At 40.2% G+C, this 12329-nt stretch overlaps 1 protein-coding gene across 2 annotated transcripts in view; it reads left to right on the forward strand.

Annotated features, from left to right (window-relative positions):
- The window catches only part of mettl15 (methyltransferase 15, mitochondrial 12S rRNA N4-cytidine), a 78822-nt gene that overhangs the window by 40200 nt on the left and 26293 nt on the right, over window positions 1-12329 (forward strand). The window contains exons 6-8 of one of the 2 annotated variants that reach the window (XM_062561733.1): window positions 297-3446; window positions 3614-3657; window positions 3760-3798. In XM_062561733.1, coding sequence (XP_062417717.1) covers window positions 297-727 — 431 coding nt within the window. In that variant the 3' untranslated portion in view covers window positions 728-3446; window positions 3614-3657; window positions 3760-3798. Of the gene's footprint in view, window positions 1-296; window positions 3658-3759; window positions 3799-4425; window positions 4496-12329 lie in introns of those variants that run through there. The other variant, XM_062561734.1, reaches the window with a different exon arrangement.

Here is a 12329-nt window from a genome sequence, read left to right on the forward strand (position 1 = left end):
TTTAATTTCTCTGATAAATGCGATATCTCAGGAACCGCTTGAGTGAAATGTATCTCATTACTCACAAACGTCCACTCGCATTCACGGTTGACCTGGATAGAATTTACTGGTCAACTGTAACCTCACAAAACACATTCTTTGCAACTTCACACAAATATCTGATGCTGAAGTCATGACATTTTGGACAGGCATGCACGTAGACTGCACCGTGACTGGTTGTGGCGGGGAGTCTTGTTTGGATTGAGCCTCCGGTTATCACAAGACCCGCTCACTCTGCCCATCTCTTCTGTCTCTAGGATCCTTTCCTGCAGCTGTCGTCCATGCACGTAAAGACAGACTCCAAAGACCTGCACACGTGGCCACTAAGACTTTCCAAGCTCTGCGTATCTTTGTGAACGATGAGCTGAACGAACTCCATGCGGGGCTGCGTGCTGCCCGATCGGCACTGACTCCCGGGGGACGACTCTGCGTGATCACCTTTCATTCGCTAGAAGACAGGCTGGTAAAACGTTTCCTCCAAGGGGAGGACTTGTCTAATCTAGATCAGTACCACTTCAGCCCGAGGAAGCAAGGCGCGGGGCGGAAGGACCTGGCGGAAGGAAAAAGAGATGTCGGAAGCGTTGATTGGCTTCCTCTGCGTAGAAAAGTGATCACCCCAGAAAGGGACAACGTAAAAGACAATCCTCGGGGACGCTCGGCCAAACTGAGGGCGGTGCTCAGACGTTAATCATGTGACGACAATAAAGGCAGAAAATGAAATCTTCTTTCATAAAAGTTTTAGAGTAACTTACGATTACAATTGTTACTCAAAGCGAGTTGAGTGGAGCGTGTAGATACAGTTACACAATAAATCTCCAATAACTCATCTTCAGATGCTATTTTTGCTCCTCGTTACTCACAGATTTTTACTAACGTGTTCCAGCGAAGACAATTGAATGTGGTAGGATTCCAGTAAGGATTCCATCGGTGGTTGATTGGGCCCCTTCACTGTGGGAGGTCAACCCTGGGTAAAAGAACAAATGGATTTCAACGCAAGGTGCCATTGTTTCACAAATGTACCACACGTCCGCCTTAGTTATTATAGATAAAGACTTTTTTTTTATTAGAAAAGTCGACTTTTGGTGGAAAAGGTGGAAATTGGTAAAGTTTTTTTTTCACTTCATGTTGGACAGAGTGATATGATGATGCTGTATGACACTGCGTTGGAGTGAGGAATCAAGACTTACCGATGTGTGCCATTATAATAAATTGCACTGGCTTACATTGCCAATATTTGATGGCAGTGATTATTGTGTCTCAATATTTAAAATTTAAAACCTTTTTCTCATGGATTTCTGAATTTCTCCATAACTTCCCTTGACGAGTTGCACAAGTGAAACCTCTGTACCATATGAATCCGTAATGCCACTAAATACTGAATGACGCAAGTGTCATAGTGGTGCTGCATGGTTGCTCTTGAGCAGGCTCTCACCTTCAACTGTAAGCAGATGAGGTGTTTTGATCTTTACTATTTGGCTAATTTTAATGGCTCTATCAAGATCATAAACACCTTCTCTCTTCTGTCTCAGTTTAGTGCAGTCTAAATATATCCTTTGTGTTACCTTGGAAACTAAATGTAACATTTAACTGTTTAAAATGATGTTCTGTTTTAATCTTGTACGAAATGATGCCATATTGTTGACATCAGTGGATGTGGAATATGTCAATTTAATCCTATGGAAACTTTCCTTCTTTAATTTGAGTCAAATCATTCTTATCATTTTTGGTACAAAATTATACTGCAACTTAATTTACTACATCAATATGGAATTGTCTGTATTGTCAGCACTTTTTAAAATCTTCCTACCCCTGAAAGAGCTTCACCAGCACATGCCATCAATAATGCATTCACACGCGGATGACAAGAGCTACCATACACAGTGCCACCTGAGGCACATCAACAAGGACACCAGCAGAGCCGGGGATGGAACCGCTGATCCTGACTATTACACCTGAGATGGTCCTGCCTAATACAAACCACAGGGATCGTTTCACCACTCATTTGTCCCTGTGTCCCTGAAGGTGTAACAGGAACAGTGGTAGCAGATTGGCCTTGTCCTGGAGGATAAAAGTCCTGCAGCTCGGGCTCCTCTCCTGCGCACATGGTCCTGTGGCTGCCCGCTTGTAGGCTATTTCGTTTTTTTCTTTCTCTTGCACGCGTAGCCATGGTTACATAACTTATGTTACTGACTGACACGCCTCACAAAGGCCAGCGTGTTTTCTGTACCTTTGATTTGCCACTACCCTATGTGTCTTGGGATGTATAATAATCGTTACAAGTTCATGTACGTGTTGAGTGTGTGTTATCTGACAAGTTTCTGAAAACCAGATCAGCGTCTACAAACTCCCACACATACGTTACCTTCAGCAAGGAACTTCAAATGAGATTTGAGGGTTAATAATATGTCCTCATAACAGTAACATCTTAAAAACATTTTTGATTTAAAGAGTCAGCGTCAGTTTAATACTGAAGAATCTGTGACATATCACTGGTTCTGCTGCATGGAATAGGATGTTGTTTTTGGACGAAATGTTAGTTTGGTGGACATAAAAATGTAAAAGCTACTAAATGAAAAATTCTGCATTTAAAAAAAAAAAAAAAAAAAATTGAGGCCACTCTCAACTTTTATTTGACATCTAACGTTACTGCTTACTATTTAAAGATGGCAACTATTGCCACAAAGTCTTTATTGAGTTTATAAAACAGCCCCGATCCTACAAAGAGATTTGTTACCATGGTTACAGAGTACACTTTAATAATACTTTTTCCACATCAACATGTAAATACATAGTTTATTGCAGAACCTTTATTTAACTTTCGACGATGTTTTTAGGTTTTACTGTGTTTTAATGGTTACTTTGGTATTTTGGATGCCTCAGATATTCATTGTTTTATTGTAATATTTTGGAAGTGTGCTTATCTTCTTCATGTATGTTAAATGTTGAAAAAAATGAATATTTTATTTAATGGTATATTTGAGGCAAGAAAGGGGAATGATATGGTAACCAGATAATGAGATGTAAATGCAGAAAAATATACTACACCTTTTTGCTTAAATTTGTCTAAAATTTTAAAACAACAAATGTTTGTTTCTCAATGATGAGAATATCTGTGATTATAAAATGTTATCGACTGCAAATACTCAATCACCATGGAAACAGTAACCTTGGTTAATAGTAAATGTACTGTAAGATAATGCTATTATTGTAGACTCTGAAAAATCCCAAAATAGACCTCCAGGTACACAGCTAATAGCTATTGTCGTTGAATCACATCTCCGAAATGGCATCAAGACCCAGTGAGCGTCATCAAAATGGCTGCAAACAAACATGCGAGCGATGAATGTCCTCACTTGAAGCAGATGTAGGATGACAGAGCTCCTCTGGATCAATCCTCCTTATTTGCTGTCAGTACTTAAGTAAAAATGTACATTTTACATACATGTGATTGGCTTGAACTGTAGTAATGTGGTTTGAACCACCCAACAAGATATTAAGCAAGTTACCTTAACAGTGAAGTGCTGATTTGACCTTTCCTGATCATCATTAATGATCTATTAATATTGATTGACAGTTTCAGAAGACCTTCAACCATCATGGCACACATTTGAATGCAGGGTATTGAACACTAATAATACAGTTGAAATGCATGTTCCTAAATCTTGTGAAATTTTGTTTTATAATTGCAGTTTTTTTCTTTTTTACTTTGAAAAACAACAGGAATCCAAGCCAAATTTGAAAAGCGTTGATGGACACAAGGTAAGAAAAAGTCTCAATATGTGTTTGAAATCGAATTTTGTCTTTTGTGTCTGTGCTTTTTTTAAACTTTTTGTTTGTTCTATGTCACATTTCAGCTTCTCAACGTAAAATTGTCTTGTTTCTTTGGTTGTATGTAGTAGTACACACATTTTTCCACCGTCGGATTATATTGCGATGGTGAACAGCAGCAGTACAATGTAGTATTAACTAAACTAACAAGACAAAACATGAACTTAAAAAACGAAAAAGAGCATAGCTGTCAATCAACGAGTGAAGCAATAACTCCTCTTGTCTCCCCCGAAAAATGAATGACTATGCGGATATATGGATATTCATCTACCTCTGAGCGTAGCTTTGTGCAGCGCTGTGACGATTAACTGTGTGTGCGAGGAGAGAGACGTGCGTCAGCCTGTGGCTTCCCATCTGACAGACTGAAGAATGTATGAGTTTCACAGTGTTGCAGAACAGACTGAGGCGGCCACGGAAAGCTCATTTTATCCACATCTTTACTCCCCTCCCTCCTGCTCCCACTCCCCATCCGTCTCTGCTGCTCCGCTTGCTATAAAAAGAATTGTCACTGAAAAACAGAGGTCAAAGCCATTTGAATAATTTTTGTGATTGACGCAGGGTCTGCAGGTCTCGCACGACGAAGATCCAACTGAGAAATAAGACGGCCATGTTGGATAATAACGCAATAGTGCACAGCCAGGGGCTACTACTGCATTTTGATGACATTCCATTCGGAATTTAGTTTGGATTAAAGTGTGACATTGAAAACATTCATTACAAGTCCTTCCTTCTTCAAAAAGTTTACCCAAATATTTCACCTTCAAAAATGAACCTTAGTAAATGGTATCCTGAAGCTTGAGCTGATCGCAGCGCCTTCGTTATGTCTGACCCGTCATCAGAGCGTCTTGCTGTGTCAGGCGGTACAGTACATGGTGACCTGATGTCGGCTCACTTACTCAACACTCTTGAGCTGAAGGAGAGACATAACACCGCCTTTCTTTCTATAGCAGACCATTTTTGCACCTGTCTGACTGTGTAGCAAATCCCGCCACAGCCAGATGGGGGGGGGGTCCTGTCAAAATCATCGTCATATCTAAGGCTGTAGTCCAAATACCAAATACTAGTTAGTTCAGGAAGCTCAACTTGTGATCAGTACTCCGATATCTTATCTAAGTAAAGATACGTGTTAATGGTGTAAATTCACAATACGGAAAATACAGTGGCTTGCGTTGCATGTTGATTGCATGTACAGTTAAACGCCAACGTCACCCAACCAGTCCAAAAGGACCCTTCAGTGAATGTGAACTTGCGATAGAATGTAAAAAATGCAATTTGCAATTAAATCAAGTTTTCATACACTGCTGTTGAATAATATGATTGCAAAACCATGTTGGAAACTGTCTTTTAATTTTCGTTGAATTGTTTTGAGGAAGAATCACCAATCGCTCTACACAGACCTGATGTTTTCATCGTCAGCCTTTTTCCATCTCCTCAGTGAAGCAGAACGTTCTATCTAAGATCCAGGATGTCAGGAATTAATCAGCGTCTTTCTTTAACTTAAGTTTTTATTGATACAACTTTTCTGCAAAGGAGTTTAAAAATTCTATAGGATATTACATCTTTATATGAAAGTTATTTTCTTTTAATGGATCGAGCTTGTGTATATTATCTTCTCTTTTATTTAAACACCAAAACATTTTCAGCGCATTTGACTAACCTTCATCAATGCGTAGGAATATTATCAATTGTCCCCGATAAATAGCGACCAGGATAAAGAAATCCAAAATTGCTGTCATGATATTTTCTCTGAACCTGCTCTACTGAAAATGGTTCAACCCGTACACCCAAATTACGTTTTCCATTCATAGCAGTTCAGAAAAAAGAAAATGACTGTGAGTTTCGCTACACGGTGGTAAAATAACACAGGAAAAAAAACACGAACCCAACTGTCTTCAAATTAGGTTGTAGGAGGCGGCAAAACCTTGAAACCAGGAGGCGCTGTAATCAACACCAATGAGGCGATATATTGGATGGTGGCTGCAGAATAAAATCACCACCCTCCAAGTAGGAGTATATATGACTAAATCTTACCAACCCCCCTCTTACTACCATTATCTCACCGTAGGGAAAATTGCCTGTCTGGGTACAAGCCTGTAATATTCCCAGCAGTCCTCCATTTGGCTCGTACAGAAGCACCACTCTCTCAAATGACAGTGAAACGGAGGTCACACGGCAAACAGTCACCCTGGGGTTAAAATGATAGAGTTTGTGCGAGTGTATATTACTCTATAACACGGGACCCCTTCACTTTGGTCTTTAATGGATAGCTCCTGAGTTTTCTTTATAGCTATCCTATCACTGTAAGCCCTGTTAACTTGTGGATTTTGCTTTGACGATGTTTGCACTGGGACTGTCTTTTTGGGCTGAGCATCTCACAGTGTCACAATGTCTTCAGCCCCTCTCCACATGTCAAACCCATTCTCACTCCCAGCTGCTTGCATACTAACACTAATACCAACTACACTATGGCAGCAGTATAACAACTTTATAAATCCAAACCAATATGCTTGCTTAGGCTAAAATATCTCTTGGTTAAGTTTAGAAAGAAGACTTTTGTTAAAATTACCGCTGCTCAGTCAAGTCAAGTGAAATCTACCCACTCGGTCGCTCATCAGCATATGCTTGCTACATGCAAAGTGACCTTTCAAAATAAACACTGTGTCTGCACACAAAGTTAGTTTTTTTTTTCTTCAAAGTTTTAGGCAACAAAAGAGTTTTCTGTAACTTGACTGACTAATGCATGAGTTGCGTGACTAGCAACTCATGTGAGTCACGGAACTAATGACTCTAACCTAAGGACTGAACCATCTGGTAAACTCCAGTTGGAAAAGTGAAATGAAGTGCCTTAAACTGGAATTATTTTTAATGTCAGCAGGAGGCAATTCCTCTAACTATAAAAAAAAAAGAAGTCCAGTTTGACAGGTTTGACAGGACTCTCACCAAGCTCAAACCATACTGGTGATGACACATGAACGATGTTCAATTCTCATAAACTCTCTGGACAGGACACTGCTCTCCTGGCAGAAGGTCCTTGGTTGGCTCAGGGCTGCTGGATGGGTGAAACAGACCCCTGTGCGCCTGCCACTAATGCCACATGGCTCCCACGGTTGTTTGTTTCTTTAATTGAAGAAAAACTGGGCTTTTGTAGCCACACTCCAAAGTTGGACCCAATACTTGCGGTCGTTTGTCTTGGGAAGACTCGTTGATGCACATGTTGATACGCATGTTGATATTCAACCTCTAACAATTTGTTTGTGATGTCTGAAGGTTCAACCCTTTTGTTTCTCTTAAATACTAGATAAGCTTGATCATTGGACTACTGCAATGTATTAGTTGTATGATTAAGCCTGAGGCTTGACTTCAACTTGATAAAAAGGTAATCAGATGCCCAAACCCCTGCTGATGAAACCTAATATTGGGAAGATATTATTCTGTTACCTCCTTTGTAGGTGTCTTTATTGTAAATTAATTGGATGGTCCAGTATCTGATTTAAAACCTGGATTTGCAGTGTGCAGTCAAGTCAAACTCTCTTAGTCATCACAACATCAACATTTCTCAAAGAAATCAATGCAACAAAAGCATCAATCTAATACTCTCAACTGTAACTTAGGGATTCGCCTGCCAACAGGACTTCATGTACATCCTAGAGGTGAGAGCAAAGTGTGCTAATTCCTGCAGACATCCATCTTGTACACATCCTTTTGTTTTTCTCTTGCTCTTCCAATTTACATGGAGTTACACACAAAGAAATGTCTGTGATGCTGTTAGCAGACGGTGAAAGTTTGAAAGAAAAAACGGCTCCATTATTCACACCATTGTGGATGTACAATGTACTGCGTAGTACATAAGGTAATCTGCGTCATTAAATCAGGATTTGTATTGTATAACTGTGGAGGAAGAATACGGTCAGGTTTGTCAATAGATGTTGGAAAAAAGACATTTATAAGAATTGTACCTTACAATCCACAATGTACAGAGTGTACTCTGTTTTTGGTTGAGTCACACTTTTACTTGAGACCGCTGGCCAGACAAAGCCCAACAGACAAAGCTGTGGACGTGTATTCAGATAGATGGATAGACAGATATATAATTAGACAGATGGATAAATAAATAGACAGATGCATATACGGATAGATATATAGATGGATTTATAATTAGACAGACAGAGAGATAGATTAACGGATAGATGGATGCACATTTTTTAGAGTCTCTCAGATGTGAGAAATGCTCAAGTGTGGCTGCTGCTCACAAAGAAGTTGAAGCAGAGAAATGCCACAGCGCACGCTGAGTGACGTCAACCAGGAGGCCCCGTGGGGATGAGGTGAGTCAGAGCCAGGGCCGCGGCCTCGCCAGCTCTCCGCAGCCATGAGCGCGTCATCACCAGTCTCACTGACACCCTCTCACATTTCTCTGCATCTGCTTCAATGTGCCTCTACCTCCCTCCCTCCATCCCTCCCTCCATCCCTCCGCCTCCTCAAGAGGATCTCTTCACATCCATGGCATACGCCAGTCCTAGCTATGCCTGTCTGTCTTTGCCTCTGCGCACCCTTTTGGGTATTCATCGAGCATGAAATGTTTTATATCTAATGATGGGGGAAGCTTTGTGGCATTTTGTTCAATGTAATTGAAGAAGCATCCTAAAACAAAAGTAAACAAGCAGCATGAGTCCCAAAGTTGTCCTGAGGTTTAGAAAAGCTTTTTTCAATACCTTCATATTGTGAAATTATATTTAATTTTGTATAGATAGCATGCAAACAATGGCACAGCTTGCTGGTGCAAGTGCAGTGAGTCACACCTATTTTGCAGACTGGCAGTTAGACAAAGAACAGCAGAACAGAGCTAGAGCTTATCTTACAGGCCAAAACATATACAGGTTAAGAGAGCAATCTCCTCTGCAGTGTAGTTTGATGCTGTAAAGGACCTCATTAATGCAGGATATACATGTAAAGCGATGGACCTGGGCTGGCACATCTGAGCTGTGTTGATTCATCCATCAGCTGCAGAGCTACGCTTTGAATATTTCTGAGGCACCGCTCAGAAACACAAAGTACCCCATAAACCTTCTGCACCGGCCTCTCGTAACAGCCAACACTCACCGGAAATGATGCTAAATAGTTACTCCAATTACTGTCAGAGACTCTGACATTACTGTCATTAATGTGTTTAAGTCTAACAAAGTCAATGCAATTGCCATCAAAATTAGAGCGCAGCCTCATTTTAAAATACTTAAATGAAAAGTAGAAGTAAAATCATTTGAATTGAATGAATTAAATTGAGTTGAATCTGACTTTATCTGTTATTAAAGAATAACTTATCCAACATTTTATAGGACTGTATAGATCTTTAATTTTAAAGTTTCTACAACTGGCCAGCTTTACTTACAAATATTTACTATGGCTACCAGTAGCTCTGCAGGGAAGCAGTGCTGTCGTGGCACGGCTTAGACAAGCCTCTAATGGGGAGGAACGCAGCTGATGGAGGGCAGGAGTGACAGATAGGCAGAAGCCAACTACATATTTGTATTAACTTCCTTCCAATTGGTTGACTTGAGGCCTGTCTGCAAGCTGCCTGCAGCGTGTTCAAATTCCATTCATGCCAGGTTGAGCGAGCTCAGATAGGGGGAGCTCGAGGGCGTCTGCAGGGGGGTGGCCACGCTGGCTGCGGCGATGGTGGTGGGATGTGTGTTGCTGTTGGGTTCAGAGCAAGAAGGGGGGAGATGCTCGCCCGGAGGAAGAGGTCCACACCGCATACAGCATTCAAGCGGACATCTGACGTCAGAGCATCAATAATTAAAGCATTTTATTCATAGCCTCGGAGAAAAAGAATCAATTGACAAATTTTGAGTTACTTCAAACGTTGAGACAATTATGAAATACACATGTCTGTGTTGTGTTGGTATGCGTGTTGTTGTTTGCAATGCCATGGACACACTTTCTATTTACAGTTTCCATGTTATTTAGGATTGATTCTCCAATATATGGACAAAGCAGGCAAATTATGAATCACTTTTTTCCCCAACTAGTCTGCCCTTGCTTTCTGATCGGTTGTAAGATGCTTCCTGCCAGTGCATTTATCCCATTAGTCATGCTTCGACATGACAACTTCCTCATTTGCACTTCCTCTATTGTTACATCAAAGAATATAGACATATTTTCAGATTTGAGGATCCGTAGTTCACTGACATGGACCCTGGATTACTGCGGACTTCCCTTTAGCTCTTTAGCTAAATAAGTACCATGAACAGCATGTTGGCCAGAACAACTTTCTGGATTCAATCTTAAATGAACTCATGTTACAAGGCTAGTAAGGTCAGATATCATCCACTTTTAATCAATCAATTTAAGTTAAACTATCAATTTGATTTTTTTTTAAAAGCTATACATACATATAAATCCATACAGAGTAAAATGTGTAAATATCATCTCTTTATTTGGAATTCCTTTCTACTAAATAACATTTGCCGAATGAAGTCTCATTCTCAGATGAAAAACTGTTTAGGGAGAATCGTAGCACTTTTCAAATGTTATCTGTCAATAATCCTCTTGAAGCTGAACCATTCCGGCCTGTTTTACATAAACTAGGCAAAGTAAAGTATAATGTTTGGGCTTACTGAACTTGTAAAGTTTTGCATGGCTTTTCCTTCAAGCCTTGAAGCTTCAAACACAACACAATCATGATCTGGCGCTACATTCATTTAGTACTTGTCAATTTGGTCAGCCAAGCAACCCCCGAGAATGTTAAAATAAATACAAATCACACAGTGAATCGGTGATGCTTGATTAGACAGGTCTAACAAGTATAAAACTGAACTATCAAACCAATGTGAACGCTGCCTTCATTGACATGCCAGGCGTGTCCTCGGTTTTCCCTCACTGACCGGCTCGGCCTCAATGCTGACCTGCATCTGACCTGCGTCAGTGTTTGCCCGTCGCTGCATCCCGACTTTTGGCCTCTCCACCTCCCAATAGTCTTATGAAAACGCTTTGTTGTTTTGTATACTCTTGCCTGGGGGTTAAGAGCTTGTTTTTTTTATTATGGTCAGAAACTGGTAGTAAGCTTTTTTCAAAAGAGGACTTTAACACTGCACCCCTTCGGGCTGAGGTAAAGCAAAAACAAAAAACACTTTAAAACAGAGATAAAGACAACAGTTGTCCAAAAAACTGTAGTATCTCTGTCACATAAACTTTACTCCATCAGGTGGTTAAATGAAATACCCTCTCTTGTGCTGACTGTTGTTGACTTTTCTAACAGTATATGAATGTCATTACTAGATGGGGTTATTATTTCATGGCTTGTATTCTTTTCTATTTTAATCAACATTTGGCAGGTTTACTGATTTTAACTAACTTTCACCTTTAAACTCAGCGTTGCCTTTGTATTGCTGAGTTTATCCGATAATTATCATTGTACTTTTGAAAGCATGCATTTACGTTACAACTCCAATGGTTATTATGCATGGATATATCTAATATTACGACTTCCTAATTCATGACAGACTCAAAGTGACTGAATATTGAGTAAGCTGGTTGCTGGTTCAAACCGACTGGAAACTAAATCCCTCGCGTGTCTTTCAAATCGTTCAATGTTGTGCATCAAAGCTCTGATTGTAGTCTGAGGAAGTGTCCATGTTGTGTTCTGAAAAAATACCCCTGTTGATTTTTGTTATGCTGTCTTCTGAAAGTTGGTTCAATCTACAACTTTGGCTCCTTAAGGACGAACATATATTCCAAAACTGGGGACAGTGTAGTAAAGTCAGGGTTCGAAATGAGGGGGGTCTGGGGGGGTCCCGGACCCCTATAAGTCATTAGGGACCCCCTATAAGTCTTTATTTTTAGATTTTGGGGGGTCCCCGACAAATATTTTTAACATTAAAAATGATTATGAAAAGGTCTTTAGTGACGTTTTATATTTATAACAATAATTAATTCATTTCCTAGCGCGATTGGGCAGCAATCAGGGCAGCGAATAGCATCACAGGTTGTTGTTGTGGTCTGTGACGCAGACACGTAGGTTACTGTTGAACAAAGCCTGACAAAGAGTGAAATCCCTCATGAAAACCCTGTAAGGGCTTCGATTATGTTTATATCTTCATAATAATTGCTTATTATAGTAAAATATTTGGAGTTGGTGTTCCTATATCAAAAGTTGCATTAACTAACTTAGATACCCAGTGTAACGTCATGATTAGAAGAGTTTCTTGCTGTATGTGTATGAAGCCAAACAACCTGCCAGCTAACAGCAGCACATTCACAAACATATTGCTGAAAATCTACAAAACGCACCACAAATCCATTGCAGCGTTCACGACTGTATAAGTGAGCACTACATCACAACCACGTATGAAAACACGTATTTAAGAAATATATTTATAAAAAGATCGGAACCCTGTGGGTCCAAACAGAGCTCTACGCAGTGAGCTATGGAGATTCACAGGTTGTCCTGTGCGGTTACAGGTGTCTTA

Source organism: Pungitius pungitius, chromosome 4 (assembly GCF_949316345.1).
Source record: "Pungitius pungitius chromosome 4, fPunPun2.1, whole genome shotgun sequence".
In the NCBI taxonomy this organism is placed as follows: domain Eukaryota; kingdom Metazoa; phylum Chordata; class Actinopteri; order Perciformes; family Gasterosteidae; genus Pungitius; species Pungitius pungitius.